The 19,777-nt window shown below is 54.5% G+C and overlaps 2 protein-coding genes across 3 annotated transcripts; one reads left to right on the top strand and one right to left on the bottom strand.

The window, feature by feature from the left end:
- Positions 1–493: 493 nt before the first annotated feature.
- Positions 494–3,766, top strand: SOWAHA (sosondowah ankyrin repeat domain family member A). Of its 2 annotated transcripts, XM_044240808.1 has the most exons (2): positions 494–986; positions 1,017–3,766. In XM_044240808.1, exons 1-2 carry the CDS (start codon positions 494–496, stop codon positions 2,204–2,206), a joined length of 1,683 nt encoding a protein of 560 aa, XP_044096743.1. In that variant the 3' UTR covers positions 2,207–3,766. The 2 variants fall into 2 exon arrangements, with proteins under 2 accessions (XP_044096743.1, XP_044096742.1); XM_044240807.1 differs by having other exon boundaries at positions 494–3,766.
- Positions 3,767–9,245: 5,479 nt separating this feature from the next.
- Positions 9,246–16,975, bottom strand: SHROOM1 (shroom family member 1). The gene is made up of 9 exons (XM_044227838.1): positions 16,940–16,975; positions 16,366–16,519; positions 11,975–12,978; positions 11,827–11,882; positions 11,379–11,588; positions 10,608–11,180; positions 10,379–10,520; positions 10,000–10,272; positions 9,246–9,879 (listed from the first exon to the last, which is right to left on the bottom strand). The coding sequence occupies exons 3-9, from the start codon at positions 12,938–12,940 to the stop codon at positions 9,547–9,549; spliced, it is 2,553 nt and encodes an 850-aa protein (XP_044083773.1). The 5' UTR covers positions 12,941–12,978; positions 16,366–16,519; positions 16,940–16,975; the 3' UTR covers positions 9,246–9,546.
- Between the last annotated feature and the right edge of the window lie 2,802 nt (positions 16,976–19,777).

Genomic DNA, 19,777 nt, shown 5'->3' with positions numbered 1-19,777 from the left:
TAGCAACCGGGAGTCAGCTGAAGTATGGCACTGCGCCTTTAACTCCCGGGTGGGGGAGGAGGACGGCGGATAATTTCCGCTCCTCCACTCCCTCCACGGCCCCGGTGGCAGCTGTCACCTGTAAGGCGAGCGCCGAGCACGGGGGATGGAGCCTGGCGCCTATTGGACACAATACAAAGGCAGAAACATACCCCGAAGGCTGGGGGCCCGGCAAGCCGGAGGCGGTGGGCTCGCGATGCGCCCCCCCGCGCCTTCCTCCGGGAGACACCCGGGCCCCACGGCGCGGGCGTGACCAAGGTCCAGCTTCAGGGACACTCCCGTCCCGCCTCGGTAAAAACGATCAGGTGAGCCCGGCAAAGGAAGACCTCGCTCCCGGAGCCCCCGCTCCGGCTCGTCCCAGAGGGCGCGGAGACGTGCACCTGCCCCGGCAGCCAGGTACCGAGGGCCCGTGGGAAGGGGCGGCCTCGGCTCTCCTGCGGGGCTGGACTGCACCATGGCGCTAGCCGCCGCGGCCGCGGCCGCCGCCGCCGGGGTGAGCCAGGCGGCTGTGCTGGGCTTCCTGCTGGAGCACGGCGGCAAGGTGCGCAACTCCGATCTGCTGAGCCGCTTCAAGCCCCTGCTGGATGCGGGCGACCCCCGTGGCCGCGCCGCCCGCAGGGACCGCTTCAAGCAATTTGTCAACGACGTGGCTGTGGTGAAGGAGCTCGACGGCGTCAAGTTCGTGGTGCTGAAGAAGAAGCTGCGGCCCGGAGGGGCCCCGGAGCCCCTGCCCTCGTGCGTCCCCGGCACGCTCGGGGCACCAGCCCTGCCTTCGAAGATCACTTCCGTCTCACAGGGGGAACCGGCTGACCCGGGGGCTCCATCCCCGGCCGCGGCGCAGCAGGCGGTGGAACCACCTGAGGACCTGGCCCCGCTGTTAGAGCCACAGGACACGCCGGGGGCTCCGGCCTCAGAGCCCACTCAGCCGGCCGGGGAAGGGTTGTTAGGTCCGGCTCAGAAGTCAGGGGCGCCCTCAGACCCCCAGATTCCAGGCTTTGAGCTGACCCTGCCCCCCAAGGAACTCCCTACAGACGTGGCCCCGCCGTCTAGGTCGCGGTCGGTGGAGGCCTTGCCCCACGCAGAGGCGCGGGCCCCGGAACCTGGGCGTGGGGCGACGAAAGAAGCGCCAGCACCCCGTCGGCACGCGCAGCCGCCGCCGAAGCCCTGCATGCTGCCAGTGCGCTGCGTCCCGGGCCCCGCCGCGCTCCGGATCCGGGCCGAGGAGCAGGGCCTGCGCCGGCAGCTGTCGGAAGAGCCGAGCCCGCGGAGCTCCCCGCTGCTGCTGCGGCGTCTGTCAGTGGAAGAGTCTGGCCTGGGCCTCAGCCTGGGCCCGGGCCGCTCCCCGCACCTGAGGCGCTTGTCGCGCGCAGGCCCGCGCCTCCTGAGTCCGGACGCGGACGAAGCTCCCGCTGCGCCGCCACCGTCTGCTGTGCCCCTGGAGCCGACCGAGCACGAGTGGCTAGTGCGGGCGTCTGGGGGCTGCTGGACCCACCAGCTGCACGGGCTGCTGCTGCGCGACAGCGGCCTGGCGGCCAAACGCGACTTCATATCTGGCTTCACGGCCCTGCATTGGGCCGCCAAGAGCGGCGACCGCGAGATGGCGCTGCAGCTGGTGGAGGTCGCGCGACGCGGGGGCGCGCCAGTGGACGTGAACGCGCGCTCGCATGGCGGCTACACGCCGCTGCACCTGGCGGCTCTGCACGGCCACGAGGACGCCGCCGTGACGCTGGTGGTGCGCCTGGGTGCGCAGGTGCACGTGCGTGACCACAGCGGACGGCGCGCCTACCAGTACCTGCCGCCCGGTGCCTCGTACGCGCTTCGCCGCCTCCTCGGTGACCCCTGCCTTCGAGGCTCTACCGAGGCAGACGCCACTGGTGCTGGTGGTGGCACTTTTGCGGCCTGGCGCCCAGTGCAAGTGGCCGCCACCATCCTCAGTTCCACCACCAGCGCGTTTCTGGGTGTCCTCGCCGATGATCTGATGCTCCAAGACCTGGCTCGAGGCATGAGGAAGTCGGGCTCCTTTAGCAAGTTCTTGGGTGCCTCGCCCATGGCTCCACGTAAGAAGACTAAGGCCCGCAGTAGCCTGCCGGCTTTTTCAGAAATCTCTCGTCGACCTACTCCAGGACCCTTGGCTGGTCTAGTGCCTGGCCTACCCCCAACAACCTGAGGGCCCGTGAAGTTCAGCTTGGTTGATGTAACCCGGCCTGCCCCTCACAGTCTAAGCCTGGCCAAAACAGCGGCTCAGCACCTGTGGCTCCATCCTGTTTCCAGCTTTGTCCACTGAAACCTGTTTTACCCCCGTGGGCGAACACCTCTAGCTTCTTCCTGAAGCTTGACCTGTCTCTGAAATGGCAGTCAAGATCTCAGTGAGAACTGACCTGTCTCTGAAATGGCAGTCAAGATCTCAGTGAGAACCTTCTATAAAGAACTCCAGACATCAGGCTTGAACATTGGAGGCTCAGATTTTAGGATCAGAGTTAAGTGCCCTGAATTAACCCAATACCTGTGTTAACCCAATAACTCCACCATCTACACGCTCCCAAGCCAGAACTAGAGCAAGGGTCTCTTTAAATGTAGTGTGCTGCTGGATTGTCAGCTTTAAGATACTAGTGGTTTTGTAATTTGATGCTTTTATCCTGTTTCTAAATTAAAATGAGGTAAAACAACTTTCATAATAACCTTTTGAAATTATATTTTTCAATTTTTAGGCAAAATACTCATTTTCAATCTTTTGCTAAGTATTTTGGAATTCTACCTAAAAAAAAAAAAAAAAGATCAGGATCTAAAGGAAATTAGTCCCAACAACAAAACCCTTAAACGTTTATCTACCTCATTTTAGACGCTCAAGATTCTAGAGAGACTTGAACACAGAATGTGACCATTGTGAATGTAATTAATTTCAGTTGTACTGTGAATGCTCAATATTAGAAAACGAGCATCTTGGGAGTGAGAATGACTTAACAGTGAGAGAAAAGAGACATTTTGGCAAATACTTTCAATTTCTGGTTGTCTTTATGATGAAATATAAACAGCCTCTTCGGCACTGGTGGGTGGTTATTTTGATTTGGCATGAACATTTAATATTTTAAATGTGATTTATCTGTGAATGCACCATTGTGCCATGTGTCTGAATCTGGTTTTCCATTCTGGCTGAGCCTTTCAATGCAGTAGGTAGATATTCAAAGAAAAATATGTCCTAGCATTCCACCAGAAAAATAACTGGTTAAGTAGGGATACTTAAACAGCAACCATTTTATATGAAAATTCTATAGAAGCAAAAACTATGTTATATCCACCTTTAAAAACCATCTGAAAGCAAACAACTTATTCCAAAATAGTAAATGTGGAATTCTTTGCTCAGTGACCTTCTAGAGGGATGGCTTAACTTCTCTAGACCTTTATTCCTATCTGTAATTGAGAAGGTTTGTAGCTATTTACCAGGAGGTCCCAGGTTCAACACACTGTAACTATAATGTCTCTTTTTCTATTTTAAAGATGGGGACTCTATTTACTCAACCAGTCTTTTTAAAATATATTGTGGTAATGCTCTGCTTTTGCAAATTATGTTTGCATGTCATAAGCTATAGCAAATAGTTTTTGTGGCACAGGGGAGTGTGGCTTCTCCCCTCCATTTATATTTATCAGTGGGGTCTCTGACATTATTTAAGGCCATCCTTAATGGAACATTTTGATTTAAGCAATGAAATAAACAAGTTTCCCATTTTGATCCTGCTTGTGTGATAATGTACTTCCCTTAAACTTTCTCCAGCTCCTGCTACCGTATTTTTCTTGTCTTTTTACCTACTTACTTCTTCAGTTTCTCCTCATCCTCTTCTGCCCCTTCCAGGCATTATTATTGAAAGAGTTTGGATTGATCAGCTAAATGCAAGTTGCATCCACACATGGATATAAAAAACAAACAGGGCGCCTGGGTGGCTCAGTGGGTTAAGCCACTGCCTTCGGCTCAGGTCATGATCTCAGGGTCCTGGGATTGAGTCCCACATCGGGCTCTCTGCTCAGCAGGGGGCTTGCTTCCCTTCCTCTCTATCTGCCTGCTTCTCTGCCTACTTGTGATCTCTGTCTGTCAAATAAATAAAATCTTTAAATAAATAAATAAATAACAAATGAATGAATGCAGGCCCTGATCTGACCTTCCCACCTTCCTTGCCTGGAACTCTAGCTAAGCTGCATGAATTATTTTAAAATGCAAATTAAATCTGTCTCCGCAGAAAAATTGTGGGAGGCAATAATTACAGCAATCTCAGTTGCTGAAGGTCTAGAAGACAGAATAAAATATTAGAGATTTTCCATGGTAAAAGAGAGGCTTGACTGGGACAGGATAACAAAGATCACAAAGACAGGTATGACCTGCCTTGACAAAGACAAAATCTAAACCACCGAAGTAGTAATAATAATAACTAATGTCTATTACACTCTTAAATCAGAGGAGGGTTACTTAATTCCCAGAAGAATCTTTGTGTTCAGAAAGGCATGCTGCAAGCCTTCCAAGTGAAATAAAACATTTGGCAAGAATTTAGGATCAATAAGCCTAAAACAAAAAGTGTTAGAAACCACTGTTTATTCCTTGCAGGTCAAGACTTTCTGAAACTATAAGTCAGTAGGAAATTATACTTTGATGTGCATATGGAAAATTTTCAAGAACCATATATTGCCTAGCACGAGGTACACCTATGAGGGGTATTTTCAACAAGTGACAAAAAAAAAAAAAGTTGCTAAAAGTTATGGCAATTTAGCTGGCTGGAATTGTCATGGGGAGGAGAATCACTCCTTTTAGTGGGGGAGAAGTTAATTGTTATATAGATGTGTATGAGTCATCCAGAGCAAGCTTTTAAATAAAGGTTTATACTTCCTTTAAAGGAGGTTGGAGGTTGTTCTAGAACATGTCTCACTTATCTAATGGAGACCAGGATATGCATGATGCACATACAGCCTGTGTTTATTAAGCACCAGGTATGGTTTTAATCCCTGTGCAGGTATTAACCTCAACATTACAAGGTAAGTTCTGTTAGTATCTTGAATTTAAGGTGAGGAAATTGAAACCTCAAGAAACTGTAAATAACTTTTCCCAGCTTCACAGCTGCGGGATGGCCTCCTGGTGCTCTTTTCCATCAGTGTCCTGATGCAGAAAAGTAAGTGGTCTCATCTCAGCCCTTACTCATCTAGAGACCTTAAACAAGTCACCCAGTTCTCCAAGCACTATCTCCCTCCTTCTTGGGGCTGTAAGACTGGCAGTATCTATCCTATAGGCTTTGAGGAGGGTGGACCCTAGGGAAGGAATAGGTAGAGTTCCTTGGGAACTGCAACACCATCTTGAAAGATTACCAGGGGTGCCCAGTTGGTCCCACAGGGTATCTGGCTACATTCCAAAACCAAAGAGCTCTCATTCGTGGCTTTGCTTTACCAGATCACCATTCTGTAACTATGTTAGTATGTGTAACCAAGTAACAATGGACTCTGCTGGGAAAAATGTATTCCCACCAAAGGGAGATTATCTCACATGCTGTATGATATCATACAGAATGTTAAAAATAGACACCACGATGTCTTTCTTAATGTACACTCCCTTACCATCCTTAGCCCTGTCTTCCAGACCTAATGTCATCCAGCCAGTTGGACTGAAAGCACTCAACACAGTTCTAAAGCTGGGCTCACTCAGAACCCATATTCTCTGCCTTTTTTGACCCTTTCCTGTTAGAAATTATTTGGCCCTTTAAAATAGTTTGATAAACAGACTTTTTATTGCTCTCCAGATAGCTTTTTGCCTTGAACCTTTCGCCCTGGCCTAACCCTTCCAGAACAGCCACAACTCTGAACTTGAACTTGTGAAGCACGTGCGGCCTCAGGTGTTTCTGCAGGGAAGTGGGAAAAAGGAAGAGACAGAGAAGGCGTGAGGGTGTGGTGGGAGTGGGGGTGGGGATATGTCCAGACATCTCCTGGGTAGGGGTGGAGGGGGTCTTCCTAGGGGTAAGGTGGTGCTGATTTAAGTTTCAACAACAGGTAAACACCTACCCTGCGGGTCTAACCAGTAGCTAGACTGTGACAGTAACACTGCGGGGTCCTGGGGAAGATTGCTTTATACCAGCTGCCCCACCTCCTCCTCCTGCCCCCACACTGCTCTTTCACCTCTTCTCTCCGCGGTGCTCAAGCACATTTGACCTAAATTTCCACCCAAGCTTCTGATTTACATGTGAATGAACAGCACCACGAACTGTTCTACGAGGATCCCTGAGGTCTACAGCCGCCGCTAGCGGAGGTACGCAGTGTGCCGAGCAGGCTGTTCCAGACAGAATGCGCGAGGCTTTGGGGCGCCGCGGAACGCCGCTTCCCCGTTCGGCTTGCAATCTGCAGTCTGAAGGTAAAAAGTACGCTAATTAAATCCATAATAGGAGGAGCGGCGGAGGAGGGATGAGGCGAGCGGAGGCGGCGGCTGCGGGGCTGTCTGTTGCCTAGCAACAACGCCAGCCGAAGCCTGCTCTCTGCAAAAAGCCAAGGACCGCGCTGCAGGCTGCGGGACTGGGAGCAGAACCGACCGGCAAGGGCTCTGGCGGCTTGAGAAGGTGGGGGCAGAAACCCCAAAAGAGACCCACGAAACCCTCTTTTCTACCCCGGGAGATTAAATAAGGCTCTTTTTGATACTGATACTCGAGATCAACACCCCTAGCTTCCCTCCTCCCCACTTCTCATTAACCAACAACATTTCAATCAACGCCTGGTAGCAAAAGAAAAGCAAGCCAGCTTTCCCGTGGCTGGCCGGCCAGAATTTCTTCCCGGCAGAAGCAAAAAGGCTCAGATCCAGCCTTCAGGCTTAACAAGTACTGCTCTGCGAGGAAGGCCAAGCCCCTGTGCTTAGCTCAGAGGGCCTACAGCCTGGGGAGCAGGCTACGGTGGTGTAGGTATCCGTCATCACAGGGCGAACAGTGCCCTCTGCTGGCAGCATCCTGGCAGTGGAATTCACCGGGCCTCGAGCACAGGCCCACACACCACCATCAAAAGTCTTCGTCTGGGCGCCTGGGTGGCTCAGTGGGTTAAGCCGCTGCCTTCGGCTAGGGTCATGATCTCAGGGTCTTGGGATCGAGTCCCGCATCGGGCTCTCTGCTCAGCGGGGAGCCTGCTTCCTCCTCTCTCTGCCTGCCTCTCTGCCTACTTGTGATCTCTGTCAAATAAGTAAATAAAATCTTAAAAAAAAAAAAAAAAGTCTTAGTCTGGAGGGGCACCTGAGTGGCTCTGCCTTTGGCTCAGATCATGATCTCATGATCCTCAGATTGAGCCCCGCATCGGGCTCTCTGCTCCGCAGGGAGTCGGCTTGCTTCCTCTTGCCTCTCTGCCTACTTGTGATCTCTGTCTGAAAAATAAATAAAATCTTTAAAAAAAAAAAAAGAAAAGGTCTTAGTCTGGGGGCACCTAGGTGGCTCAGAGGGTTAAGGTCTGCCATCGGCTCAGGTCATGATCTCAGTATCCTTGGACCCAGCCCCTTGTGAGGCTCCCCACTCAGGGGGGAGTCGGCTGATTCCTCTCCCTCTGTCCTTCCCTGTGGTCTCTTTTGATGATCTTTATCAAATAAAGATCTTTAAAAAAAAAGTGTGATGCCAATACTGAACACCTATGGTGCTCATTCTTGCACTCTGACAGAAAAACAGTGTGAAAGGGACATAAAATGGTGCAGGAAGAACACACAAGCAAGATGAAAAGATGGGTGCAGGAGGTGTGACCATACTCCCCATCTGGTAAGGACAAGCACAGGAGGAGCCTCATAATTCCCCATGGGAAAACCCAGTACAGAACCAAAGTGCACTTTAACGGGACCACAGCAAGCACTGATCCTCAAGTCCATCTTGGGCTGGAAGTGCTTTGTCTGAGCAGCACACAATTTCCATTGGCCTAACTAGTGAATGTTAAATGTTTTTCTAAGAATAGCACAATGGGAGAATGCAGGGGGTGCTGTACAGGGCAAAAGGCAGAAGTAAATTTATTTCATCCAGACTATAAGCCAGCTGCCCTGCTAGGATGAGGACTTTGGAGTGGAGGCCCCGCCCACAGCGTTCAAAGGAGAGAGCAAAGCATAATGTTAGAACCCGCAACTGCCTCAGCAGGAGTCCCATATGTTTTTCATAAAGAGGCACAATGTTAGCATTGTTCTGCGCTCAATGGCCCAACTGTTAAAACTAAAGCTTTTGGTATGAATACGACCATTTAAAATTCCCAACCAGTTGCACTTAGTGACAATAGGCATCAGAAAACAAGCCCAGAAGCAGAGATTTCTCACTTTGGGGTCAGTTGGCTTTAAATACACATACACAGGCCTTTAAATGTGCCCAACTTCCAAAAATACACTCAGCGTTTCCATCAACAATGTTCTTGGCCCTGGTGTGTGCAGCTGCAAATACTAAAGCACATTTTCACATGTATATTTGAGAACTTAACATTGACTCTGTGCACACGAGGCTGATGCCCAAACAGAAGGGAGTGTGTGTCTCCTCCATTCATTCCACACCAGCACCTAACTTCCCACTCCCAACCCCAGCTCACCCCCATCTTATCTCCTCTAGCACACAAGCAGAACAGTCTCTCCAGGTCCTCAGTCCCCCATTCTAGGTCTCCAGACCATGACTCCTCCCTTCAGCTCCCATGCCCAACTGTCCTCCTCAAGCATGGTGGATCCCGTGGGGTCTCTTGATAAACTCACTTTTAACAATATATTTGTTGCTGAGACTTGGAATAATTGTCCCTGAATTCATCAAGGTTTTTAGGCAGCAAAGCAACTGAACCTATTATGTATATGAGGAAATTCCCTATTCCTTGAGTCCTGAAGGGAAGCTGTTACTCTCACTTGTACTTTTGAGGGTGGAGGCTTGGGTGAAAACCAGCCAAGGAGACCTGGGGTTGACCAGTCAGGCCTAGGCCTTTGTGGTTGATGGAGTTACCAGTACTAGTGGCAGTAGAATCACAAGGCCTGGCATCCCCTTGGTCTCTCCAGGTTTCAAGCCTGTATCCCAGACTTCCCAGGGATTCCCAGACCTGACTGAGGTCCTCCAGCAAATTCTACTTCTGCTCTAGTCAGGCAAGGCTGGTGTACTTTGTCTGTAAACAAGATTTCTCCCCCAAGCGAGGCTCCAGGTGACACACACACTTCTCACATCAATTATTATTAAGAAAGAGAGAGAAAAAAAAAAAGACAATTTTGCATATTAAGTAGAAATGCTCCTCTGATTTGTCTCCTCTCCCTCCCACCAACCCAGACAGAGACTCTTTCCTCACAAAAAGGGGAGGGATAATGCAGTTTTAAAAATCCATAAATTAATTAACAAATAACCCACAATACTTGGGTAAGGCTACAAGAAAACACTTAGAAGGATCCTGGGAAGACCCCGCCTGGGTCTTCCCTCTCCCCACAAGCACCGAATCAACCAGCGTCACCCCATCCCGAGTGATGTGGATAAGGGGCAGAGGCGGTGTCCCCCCACCCCACCCCCACGCCACCACCTGTAATTAGAGGAGGGGCGGAAGGAAGGGCGGTTTATCTGGAAGACGGGTCTCTGGGGGCCAGGCCAGACTGGGAGTCAGAGGACAACGGCCAAGGTCGCTCCTGACGGCGTCCAGTTGGTCCTGAAGGAGCCGGACCCGCTCGTCCAGGCTGCGCTGCTGGGCCAGGACGGCTGCCTTGCCCGCCAGCAGGGCACGATAGGCGCTCAGCTCCTCGGTGGGCAGGGCCCGCACCAGCACCTCGCGCAGGGCCCGCTCGCGCCGTGCCACATGCTCCTTCAGTTCCTTGGCGTCTTCCTGCTGCCGCTGCAGGAGCCCGAGTCGCTGCAGCAGAGAGGCCTGCAGCCGCAGGGAGAGCGTGCCATGAGCAGGGAGAGGGGGCCTCCGTTGCCGGGACCGTCCCAGACCAAGCCAGCAGAACCCTCACTGCCCCGCTCTCCCCACCCCAACCTCTGTCACCTGCTCGTCTGGGTCGCAGTCTACGCCAGCCCGGGCCAGGGCCCGCCGCACGCGAGCCAAGCGACTACCCAGCAACAACAACAGGCCAAGTACGCGCTCTAGGTCGGCCATGAACCTGTTGAACCGCTCTAGGTCTCGGGGAGAACAGGACTGGCCCACCACAGCTTCCAGAGCAGCCCCGCGCCTGGCCCAAGCCTGGGCGGCCCCGTGCAGCTGCTCCTGCTCAGCCTCAAGGTTCCGCAGCCTCTTTTGGAGGAGGTCGGCTAGCTCCATCTGCAGGAAAGGCGCAGGTACTTAAGAGTGAGGCCAGACCCCCACACCTCAGCCCATATTTTGGGCTCTTGCCACACCCCATCTCCACCGGAACCTCCGCACTCACTTTCTTGGCTTGGATGCTGCTATTTGGTTGAGGGAGACCCTGGCCACAGGCCTGGTCAGGCACAGGGTCGGTGGTATGGTTTTCAAACCCCGTCTCCTCCAGAGAAGTTGACAGGAACTGGCTGGAGCTAAATAGATAGAACCTGGGGACAAAGCCAGAGCTCCCTGGGTTTCCTGCCCCACATTGCAGGGACTTAGAATCCCCTGCGTCCCTGGTGCCTTTCACTCACCCTGGCTCAGGACTACAACCAGTCTTCTTTCCAGCTTCCTCACAGAGTGGCCTCATTGCAGCCCAGACCTCTGCTAAAGGAATCAGCCCATCTAGCAGGTCCAGGGGTGGCTCTGGGCTGGGACAGGAAGTGAGAGTGTCACTCAGAGACGGATCTAGTCTGGCCAGCTCCTGAACCAGCTCCTCAAGGCGAGGACTGGGCCATGTTGGCCTGGAACCAGGCTGGCCAGTGCCCCAAGCCAGGGCATTATGGCCAGAAGCACCTGGGGTATTGTTGCTTGGAGGTCCTAGGGCATCAACTGGGAGAGGTTTGAGAGGGTCACTCTCTGCAGCTGCCAGTGAGTCAATGGTCAGCAGTCCATTGGGGTCAAAGGTTGTAATGTCACCATTTGCAATCCTGGGGGGGCTATAGTTTACTGTCTTAGAGAACCCCATAGAGCCATTTATCCTCTGCCAGCAGTCATCTGCCCCTGCAGTCCCTGGGTGCTCATGGAGGGGGTGCTCCGAGGGGACTGTAGCCTGATCGGCACTCTGGCCCGAGCCAGTTCCATACTGCTGCTCAGAAACATGGACACTAGAAGTGGAAGAGACACTGAATCAGAAAAAGCTCTGTCCAGAGACAAGCAGTGGCCTCCAAGGGCCACCTGTCCCCATCCCCACCAGCCAGGCTCCCAGACTCCAGCTAGGAGAGGACTCCCCATCCCTCCAGCATTTTGTTGATATGTGTGAGAAGGGGATGTCTCACTCTGCTTGGCAGCAAGAGGCAACTCACCTGGTTGGGTTTCCCGGGGGGGCATGGGTGTCTGGAGGTGATCTCCTTCTGACCAGGGGGACTTCCTCCAGGAAAACCTCATCATCTGGAAGGGATGGGAGCCGGGCAGACTCCATACGTGTCTCTGAGACCCTCTGTTCCCAGTCAGCGGGACTGCTCGGGGGATACTCTGCAGAACACATCACTGCAGCTTCCTTCTGGGTCAGGAACCTGTAGGAAGGGACCCCACACTGACCACAGTGACCAGGAAAGAAGCTCTTGGTGCTGCACCAGAGACACAGTGGGGTGGGGTGGGTGTGCAGGGGGATCCTCCGGGATATAGTTTGCAAAAGACAGAATCAGAAGGCTCAAACTGAGGGTGGGTGAGGGGGCCCTCTCTTTCTTGGGCAACAGCTATGAAAACTGCTTTTCTCCAACTTGCAGTGCCCCAGTGGTCCATGTCTCTCACCTGGCAAGTTTGGTCTGAAGCAATGGTCTGGGGGTTTCAGCTCCTTGGAGAACAGTCTGGAAAGGCAAACAGTTGCTTGAAATGTAGCTCAAGTTTTCAGTCTCCCAGCTGTCCTCCACCCCAAGCCTGCAGCCCCTATCTTCCACACCTGGACAATGGGCATGACCCCTCCTGGGCCTTCCCAAAGAGCCAAGACTTCCCCTGAAGCGCTCTGACTCCGACTGGAAGGCCTATAGGTGCCACAGAGCTTCCGGGACCGAGGTTCTGGGTCCTCCACGCCTTGGGGCTGGGTCTCAGGCAGCCATCTGTTCCGGTGACCTTCGAATTCTGCGGGCACCTTATGCTCCTGGGAGTCCGGCCTGACGACCCCAGAACTGGAGCCAGCCTCCCTCGAGCATTCCCCTGCGGATCCACCGCCCCGACCCACGCAGTCTAGCTTCCCCGGCTCGGAGAAACACCACTTCTGCTGCTGGGTGGCTAGGCGGCCCCGGCCAACGGTTCCCCTCGAGGGAGCCCCGGAGCGCACCGGCTCCGCTTCCCTGCCGCCTGGGTGGCTGAGCGAGGCCGAGCGCGGGTGCGCCGCTGGGGGCCGCATGGGGGCTGGGGGACGCAGGCGGGCGGGCAGGCTCATGCGGAGCTCCTTGCGCTGGAAGGACGTCTCCCGGAGCACGCGCCGCTGGGCGCCTTGCAACCGCTGACGGTAGGCGGCCCGCGAAGCAGGTGGGCTGGGCGGCTCCGCGGCCCGCGCCTCCGCCTCCGCCTCGACCGCCAGCGCAAACAGCAGCGGAGTGACCTGCCGGCTGAGCGGCCCCGGCGCCCCCAGGGCCTCTGGGGGCCGCAGCCCACTATGCGCGGTGGCCGCGGGCCGGGGCTGCGGGGAGGCGCGAAGGCTGCTGGCGGGGACCGGGCCGCCCCACACCACACGCACGTAGTCCCAGTCCAGGTAAGGTAGGAGATCGGTCCCAGGCGACGGCGTGCGCGGCTCAGGAGCCCCCGAGGCGGCGGAGAAAGAGCTGTAGGCGGAGTCGGCGCGCGCGGACAGCCGCCGCAGGTCCAGGCTGCGAGTGGACGAGGCTGGGGAGGCGCGGTCGCCCCCCGGCCCCGGGTCCTCCATAACTGCGTAGGTGAGTGCTGAGGCCAGCTCCGCGGGGCCTGGAAGGACACAGACGGCGTGGTGGCGAAGGAGCCCCGGGTCAGGCTGGCCCCTCCAACTCGGACAGCCAGGTGCTTACTGAACATCCCTTCGAGGGTCACACGGCCTTTAGCGCTGCCACCTCCCAGGCCGGGGATGACGCGGATAGGGCCAGTCCCTGGAAGCAGCTCTGGAGTTCGAGGGCGTTAGCTACTCCCCTTAGCTCCGGGGAAGGAGTTGAAGACTAGCCCACTCCCCCCCTGAGATTCTCCAGGCTGGCAGCCCCCACCTCTCCCTAGCACTTCCAGAAGCACCAAGAATGTACCATACTCCTGCCCTCCCCAACCCAGTCCCGCCCAGGCGGCTTCCTGGCGGCTTTGTTAGCTGCTCCATGTGATCTTTCCCTAATAAACAACCGCCAAGAACGTTCAGAGATCACAGGGGAGCCAAGAATGGAGGGGGCAAGACCTAGGTCAGAGGCAGCCTCACAGCCTCCTCCCCCCCCACCCCACCCCCGAGTCCAGGTGCTTCATATAAATATCTTGATCCTCTACAACTGCTATCTGCATTTTACAGATGAGGACACTGGGGTTTTCAGAGGGGAAATGACTTGCCCAGGGGCACATAGCTGCTAAGAAGCAGAAAACTGTCTGGCATCTGGGCCTGCCTCCAAACTTACTGCAGCCAGAATCAATTTCCTAGAAGCCAACCCTGCTGAAAACCAGTTTCACCACCACCCCCCTGCTTCTCCCCCCCCCCCCCCAACTGCCAGAAGCCTCCAATAAAGCCTAAACTCAGCTTTGGGAAAGTCACTCCGACCTGCTTGCAAAATACTAGCAGATAACCACAACAATATGGTCTCTGCTTTGCAGCCTCAAACCCCCAGCTTTGTTCTGCTACTCTTGCTCCTCCTACTGGGTCCAGGTTAGAGGTCTTCTGAACTTTTGGGACCCCCTACACTGTGTCCTGAGCTCCACCCCCCTCAAACTCACACCCCACACAGTACTCATCACCCTGCATGCAGCGCAACTGTTGGCTTGCTTGTGATTCCCTCTTCCCATTCCCACCCATGAACTTCCTGAGAATAGGCCCAGCACTAAGTAATCTCTGTACCCCCAGTACCTAGCACAAAGTCAATGTTAAAGAAATATTTGTTGAATGGCAAGGAAAAGAGCAAAACTTGCAACAAGTGTATAGGGGGTGGCTTTCTTGGAGAAGGAAGAGGGCTCTTTGGCTTCTGCCCACTCTTTTCTCCCTATTGGTCTTTTCTGGTGAGGGGGACAGAATGAATGAGGCAGCTGACACCACGGACAGACCGGGTTACTCATGCATTACTAGGAAACAAAAGAGTAGGCAAGCACAGGTGGAGGAGGACAGGCCAGAAATCAGTACCTCCCCAGAGCCAAGAGGGCTTGGCAAGGTGAGTGACAGGAGGAGTTGCGTAGGGAGTGCATGGGTCAAGGGAAAGAGCAGCTGTGAGTCTTAGGAAACTGGGGCTCCTAATGGGGTATGGGGACTTTGGGGAGGTAGGAGGGCTTGCTTTCCTTAAGCTGGCTTGGGGAGGGGTACAGAGGAGGGTGACCAGCAGCTAAGGTGGGAACCGAAAAGCAGGTTCATTTTAGCCTCCTGAATACTATTTGGAAACCAGGGTCACCCTCCACCCCCTTCCCCAAGGCCAGAGATGCTACAGATTGCAGGTCAGGAGAGGGAAGGGAGGTTAGTGGTGTGAGGATACGATGTTTCCTAAAAAGAAAAGGCACTATCTACTGTATCCTCAGGAGGGGCTCGCAGGTGATCTGGAACCAGAATATCTTGCCAGTGCCTAGTTGGAGGTATCTTTATGCCCACTAACACCAGCCCTGCATGGTGGTCCTCACAGTCAGGATTGGGGACCTCTTCCGCAGAGTGTTTCCACTCTCTGAACTTGAGGAAGATGAGCAGCCACTCTGAGTAGCAACTTCTAGGAGGACAGTCACCTCCTTTAGAAAAGCCGCCCTAGGCACCCAGCTTGGAAGCCTTGTTTTCCCTGGCACACTCCACCCATGCCTGCCCATTGCTGGCTTCCTGCATCTACAGACACCAGCAACTATCCACGTACGAAGAAGTTTCCTCAAAAATGTTATCTTGTGAGTTACTGTGTTCGCCAAGGCTTCTGAGCCCAGCACCTAAAAACAACAACAGATAATAAAACTGTGTGTATGCATGTTTGCTGTTTGCCCCTAACTTGTCTTGAGGATAAATTTGCAGTGGTGGCCCCAGTAGGCCGATAACCACGCAAATGCTCATTCTGTGCCTTTTGCAGAACCTGCTACACTCAGAGGGGGCAGCTAGCTCCTCCAGTGTGTTTTGGGGCCTCGACACAAAGAGCAAGGAGACTGCATACTTGTCTGGCTGCAGAAGCCTCTTGAAGTCCAGCCAGCCACTGAGACTAAGGGTGGTGACACTCCCGGAGCCGTAGCCTCAGCACTGGTGTCAGCCGTGGGCTGGGCTACAGAGCCAGGGCCTACAAAGAACTGGAGTCCAGAGGCTGGAGCCCAAGGAGTTCTTCAGGCCTTTGGCCAAGCCTTGCCAGAGCAGAGGGGGCAGCTTGGAATCCCTGCTGGAAAAGCTCCAGATTAGGGTGAGGAGAGGTCACATATACTTGTCCCCTGAATGAAAGAGCAACAAGAAAGGAAAAGGAGACAAAGATGACTTCAGTGTTCAGAGCTGGAGGCCAGGGAGGTAGAGGTGTCAGTCTCAGGAAGGAGGAAGCTGCTATGGGGACTGGCCCAGGGTCCAGTGCTCATTCAGTCTAGGGCCTGTAGGCTCTGCAGTGTCTGTGGCAAGTCTGGAAAGGTGGGATGTGGGTCTAGACCTCAGCAGAAAGTTTGGACTAGGCAAGCAGGCTGACTCAGATTTTTAGTTAGGGGATGTTGGGGAAATTGATAAAGACAGCTTCTGCCTGGTAAAACCACACCAAGACACTGGGAGCAGATCCAGGTGAGGTGGCCAGAAAGGCAGACAACCTCAAATGATCCCCAGTGACTAGGAATTAAAGCATACTCCCCCAAGGCCACCTCACATCCGACCTCTGATTCCCTCAGGAGCAGTCACTGTGGGGGTGCTGCCTGTCCCTGCCACACAGAGCTTCGGGGTCCTGGGCTCTGTCTTCAATGTCAGCACCCCAGACGAGTCTGGCTGGGCAGGCATGCCTGGAAGTTGGATGGCCCTCCCAGTCCCCTGCGGGGGCCCTTTGTCCCGGTCGGTCCACAGGGACCGCGCAGCCCGCGCAGCCTACAATCTCGGTCGCTCTAGCCCAGATGTAGTCCCCAGAAACTGGAGCTCCATGCCGAGCCGGGCGAGCAGAAAAGGCGGGGTGCTAGCTGCACCCGGGGACAGGAGGCCGCGGTCGTGGGCGGACCACATACCTGGGGCTTCAGGCTCTCGAAAGTCGAGGCAGGAGAGAGGCACTAGCCTGGCGACCGCAGGGGGCGGCAGAGTCACGCGGTGTGGCGCGACAGCGGGACTCTGGGGATGCCAAGGGGGCCCATGGCCGCTGGCCGGCGCGTTTCGGGACCTTTCCTGTTGGGTTCACGGTCAGAGAAGGAGGGTTCAGACCAGTGCAGGGAAAGCGCGAGCTTGGGGGGAGGGGGGCTCGCCCCGCATGGATTCTGCCGCGATTCGGCGGGCGCAGAGTAGGAGCCGGGTGGGGGGTTGGGTCGCGGAGAGAGATCCCACTGCGTGCGCTGGCCTCAAGGTGCCTCCCCCGATAGCCCCCGCCACTCAGTAGGTTTTGCTGCCCCGCCGCCCCGCGAAGAGTTCCCGCACACAAGGGCCGACTCGACCCGCGCCCGCCAATCTAGGCTTGGGCGGAACACCCAGAGGAATGACGCGCCTGCTCCTCCCCGGTGCCCCCCCACCTCTCCTGGCCGCGGTGCTCGCTGTGCCCCTCTCCGGGTCGCCCTGCCCCCGCCCGCCCCACCACCTGGCCCTGCAGCATACCTGAACTCCTGGCCCAGACGAGATCCTGCGCGCCGACCGCCGCACGGTGACATCAGAGCCCCGGGCTGGGGCTCCCGACCCCACCTCCCGGCCCCTGCCGCCGCAGGGGAGGCGCCACGTCCGGCCAGGGGGCGGGAGAGAGGAGTGGTGGCGCTGCCCGGGGGATCGCCCACGCCCCACCCCCAGCCCCGTGGTGGCAGCTCTCCGGCCTTAGCCCCGGACCCAGGGGGTGGACACTCGTTCTCCCGCCGGACACTGGCCTCCCGCTCCCGGCGGGAGAAGCGGGAGAGGAGGAGGAGAAAGGGCGACCGCGGCACTCGCCTGCCCACCTCCAGCGCCGCCTGTGACCCGGCGTGTCTTCAGCACCCGCGGAGCGCCAGCTTGGGGCCCCAGGGGACTCGACCGCCTCCTCGGTGGGAAAGCCCTGGCCGGGCCCCAGGGGCTCCAGACGGCCACAATTCCTTTCAAGTTTGGCCAAGTGAACAGAGGCGCCTACGGCTCGTTCCTCTGGTCCCGTCCCTCTGAGTACAGTTTAGATGGAAGTCACGGACTCTCCCTCCAGATCCCCCATTCCCAAAACTCTCCCAGCTCTTTGACTCCTAACGGGGGCTCTTATCTCCCATTTTTGCCCCCCTTTTCTCCATTTCTCTCACTATCCCGCTTGGTCTAGGCCCTTCTGGCCAGCCCCCTGAACCACAGCGGGCGCATTGTGTATCCACTTCTGCTGCCTTTGGCGGGTCCGTTAGGTACCGCACGTATGCACATCCCCTGTGGCTTGGATAGGGTTCATTCCAGCCTGGGAGTCTGGCTCTCAAGGGCTTTCTCCTTCAGACTTCAGATAATGCTCTAAATTCATGTGGCACTGTGCTTTCCTCCCCATCACATCCTCAGCCTTCCCTGCCCCCATTTCCCAAACCTCTATCATCCAGTACTGACTGGCTCCACCAAGAAATGCTCCATCCCCAGAAGGGATCATGGGGCCCTCAGCTAAGCCCTTTCAGTTCTCCAGTTCCTCTGCTACTGGTGTGGGCATCCCTTGATCTCCCACAGAATCAGCACAGCATGCCAGAGGGTAGGGAGTGGGTCCCCCCAACCTGGCATACTGGGTGACAAATTTTGTTGGTGGCAATAACAGAATAACCCAGAAACCAGACCAGGGATCAAAGCTACCACTATCTGGGGGCACTGGGAGTCTGGGGAACTCTGTCTGCTTGGGTCTTCTAGGGGATGGAGACAGCAGTCACCTGAACCTGGCCTTTGATTGGTGCCCTCCTGTCTCTGCTGCTTCTTTACACAACACGCCCACCCAGGCATCAGCTTCAGGTGGAGCTGGAGCCCTGGCTTCTAAGACAGTGGCGTAGAACCTCTTGGCTTTGAAAACCTGCCTCTTGGAAGTTTCTGAATTTGGGCTGGGCTCAGAGTAATATCACAATAGAGGGATCACAACTCAGCAACCAAAAGCCAGTTCAAAATTGCCCATGTTTTTATATTTTCCATTTTATATTGAAAAAAGTATCTTGAAAACCACAATGTGGACACAGTTTCCACAGCAATTCTTACAAACCCACTCAACCTTCCTGCTCCCTTACTTCTCTTGCACACTCTATAGAAGCTCTCCCTAACTCTCAGAAATCTGAAATCCTGTCCACCCACTTCTCTCCTTGCCTCCTGTCTTCTAAAGAAGAGAAAAGCCGTCCCCTGACATCTGGAAGTTGACACGTTGCTAGGAGCTGAGCTGACATTCACAGCCAAGGCCTTGGTCTTCTTCTGTAGCACATAATCGATTTCACAGGACATCAACACTAGACAAGGCCATCTGTAACCATTCTGTAATCCTGTCTGGGCACAGACAATCCATGAACATTGTCCACATCATAAAAACGACTAAACATCTTTCTGTCCTGGCTGATAAGAATGACTCCTGTTTCTTTCCCAACTGTGCCTTTAGCTTTACTCTCATTATTTCTCTTTCTGGATAAGTTTATTGATATGCCTCATCATGGAATTACTGCCCCTTCCCAATGGCATCAAACACTGAGCAAAATCTTGTTTAATGCTCTCCAAAGTCACTAACACAAGACCAACTTCTGTAAGTCCTTTCTAATGCCCTCTTGCTGACATGCCCAGTGGTTCCTCGTGCTCTGTGTTCCTCCCTCACTGCAGCAATCAATACACCCACTTTGTCCACCTATAGGTGTGTTCCTGGTGGTCTTTGACTGGAGAGCATTAAGATTTCCTAGCTCTCATCTAGGGAAGAGAGCTAGGGAAGAGACCAGGGACACTGCTTAAACATCCTACAATGCACAGGACAGTTCCCCACAAAAAGAATTACACAGCCCCAAATGTCAATGGTGCTGAGATACAGAAATGCCTCTTTACACCATTCCTTTCCCTGCAACAGGCAACACTTCTGATGTATTCAGCATGTATTGTTTTACATTTATTCTAAGTGTGTGTTGTTGCTTTCTTGCTGTGCATGCTTAATAAGAATGGTGTTATGTTAAACAAACAAACAAAACCTCCTACCTCTTTATTATAAAAGCAAAAAGAAGGGGCACCTGGGTGGCTCAGTCAGTTAAGCTAAGTGGACAACTCTTGGTTTCAGTTCAGGGCTTGATCTCAGGGTGGTGGGACAGAGAGCCAAGCTCCGCAGGAGGTCTGCTTGTCCCTCCCCTTCCCCTCTGCCCCTGCTCCAGTGTGCATGTACACTCTCTCTCTCTCATAAACAAACAAATAATACCTTTAAAAAAAACAAAAACAAAAACCTCCAAGAATCTTGGGGCAAAGGGGAGGAGAAAAAACTGCCAAGTTCAAGTTCACCTTTAGTGGTGGTGGGTG

Source organism: Neovison vison, chromosome 1 (genome assembly GCF_020171115.1).
Source record: "Neovison vison isolate M4711 chromosome 1, ASM_NN_V1, whole genome shotgun sequence".
NCBI lineage: Eukaryota > Metazoa > Chordata > Mammalia > Carnivora > Mustelidae > Neogale > Neogale vison.
The sequence above is the reverse complement of the archived record's forward strand: the minus strand, read 5'-3'. Positions and strand labels throughout refer to the sequence as shown.

Coding starts and splice junctions, on each gene's coding strand:
- SOWAHA (XM_044240807.1), top strand. CDS start 494: ATGGCGCTAGCCGCCGCGGCCGCGGCCGCCGCCGCCGGGGTGAGCCAG.
- SHROOM1 (XM_044227838.1), bottom strand. CDS start 12,940: ATGGAGGACCCGGGGCCGGGGGGCGACCGCGCCTCCCCAGCCTCGTCC. Junction 10,521..10,607: donor GGTTGTAGTCCTGAGCCAGG/GTGAGTGAAAGG, acceptor CTTTGTCCCCAG/GTTCTATCTATTTAGCTCCA. Junction 10,273..10,378: donor GCAGCATCCAAGCCAAGAAA/GTGAGTGCGGAG, acceptor CCTTTCCTGCAG/ATGGAGCTAGCCGACCTCCT.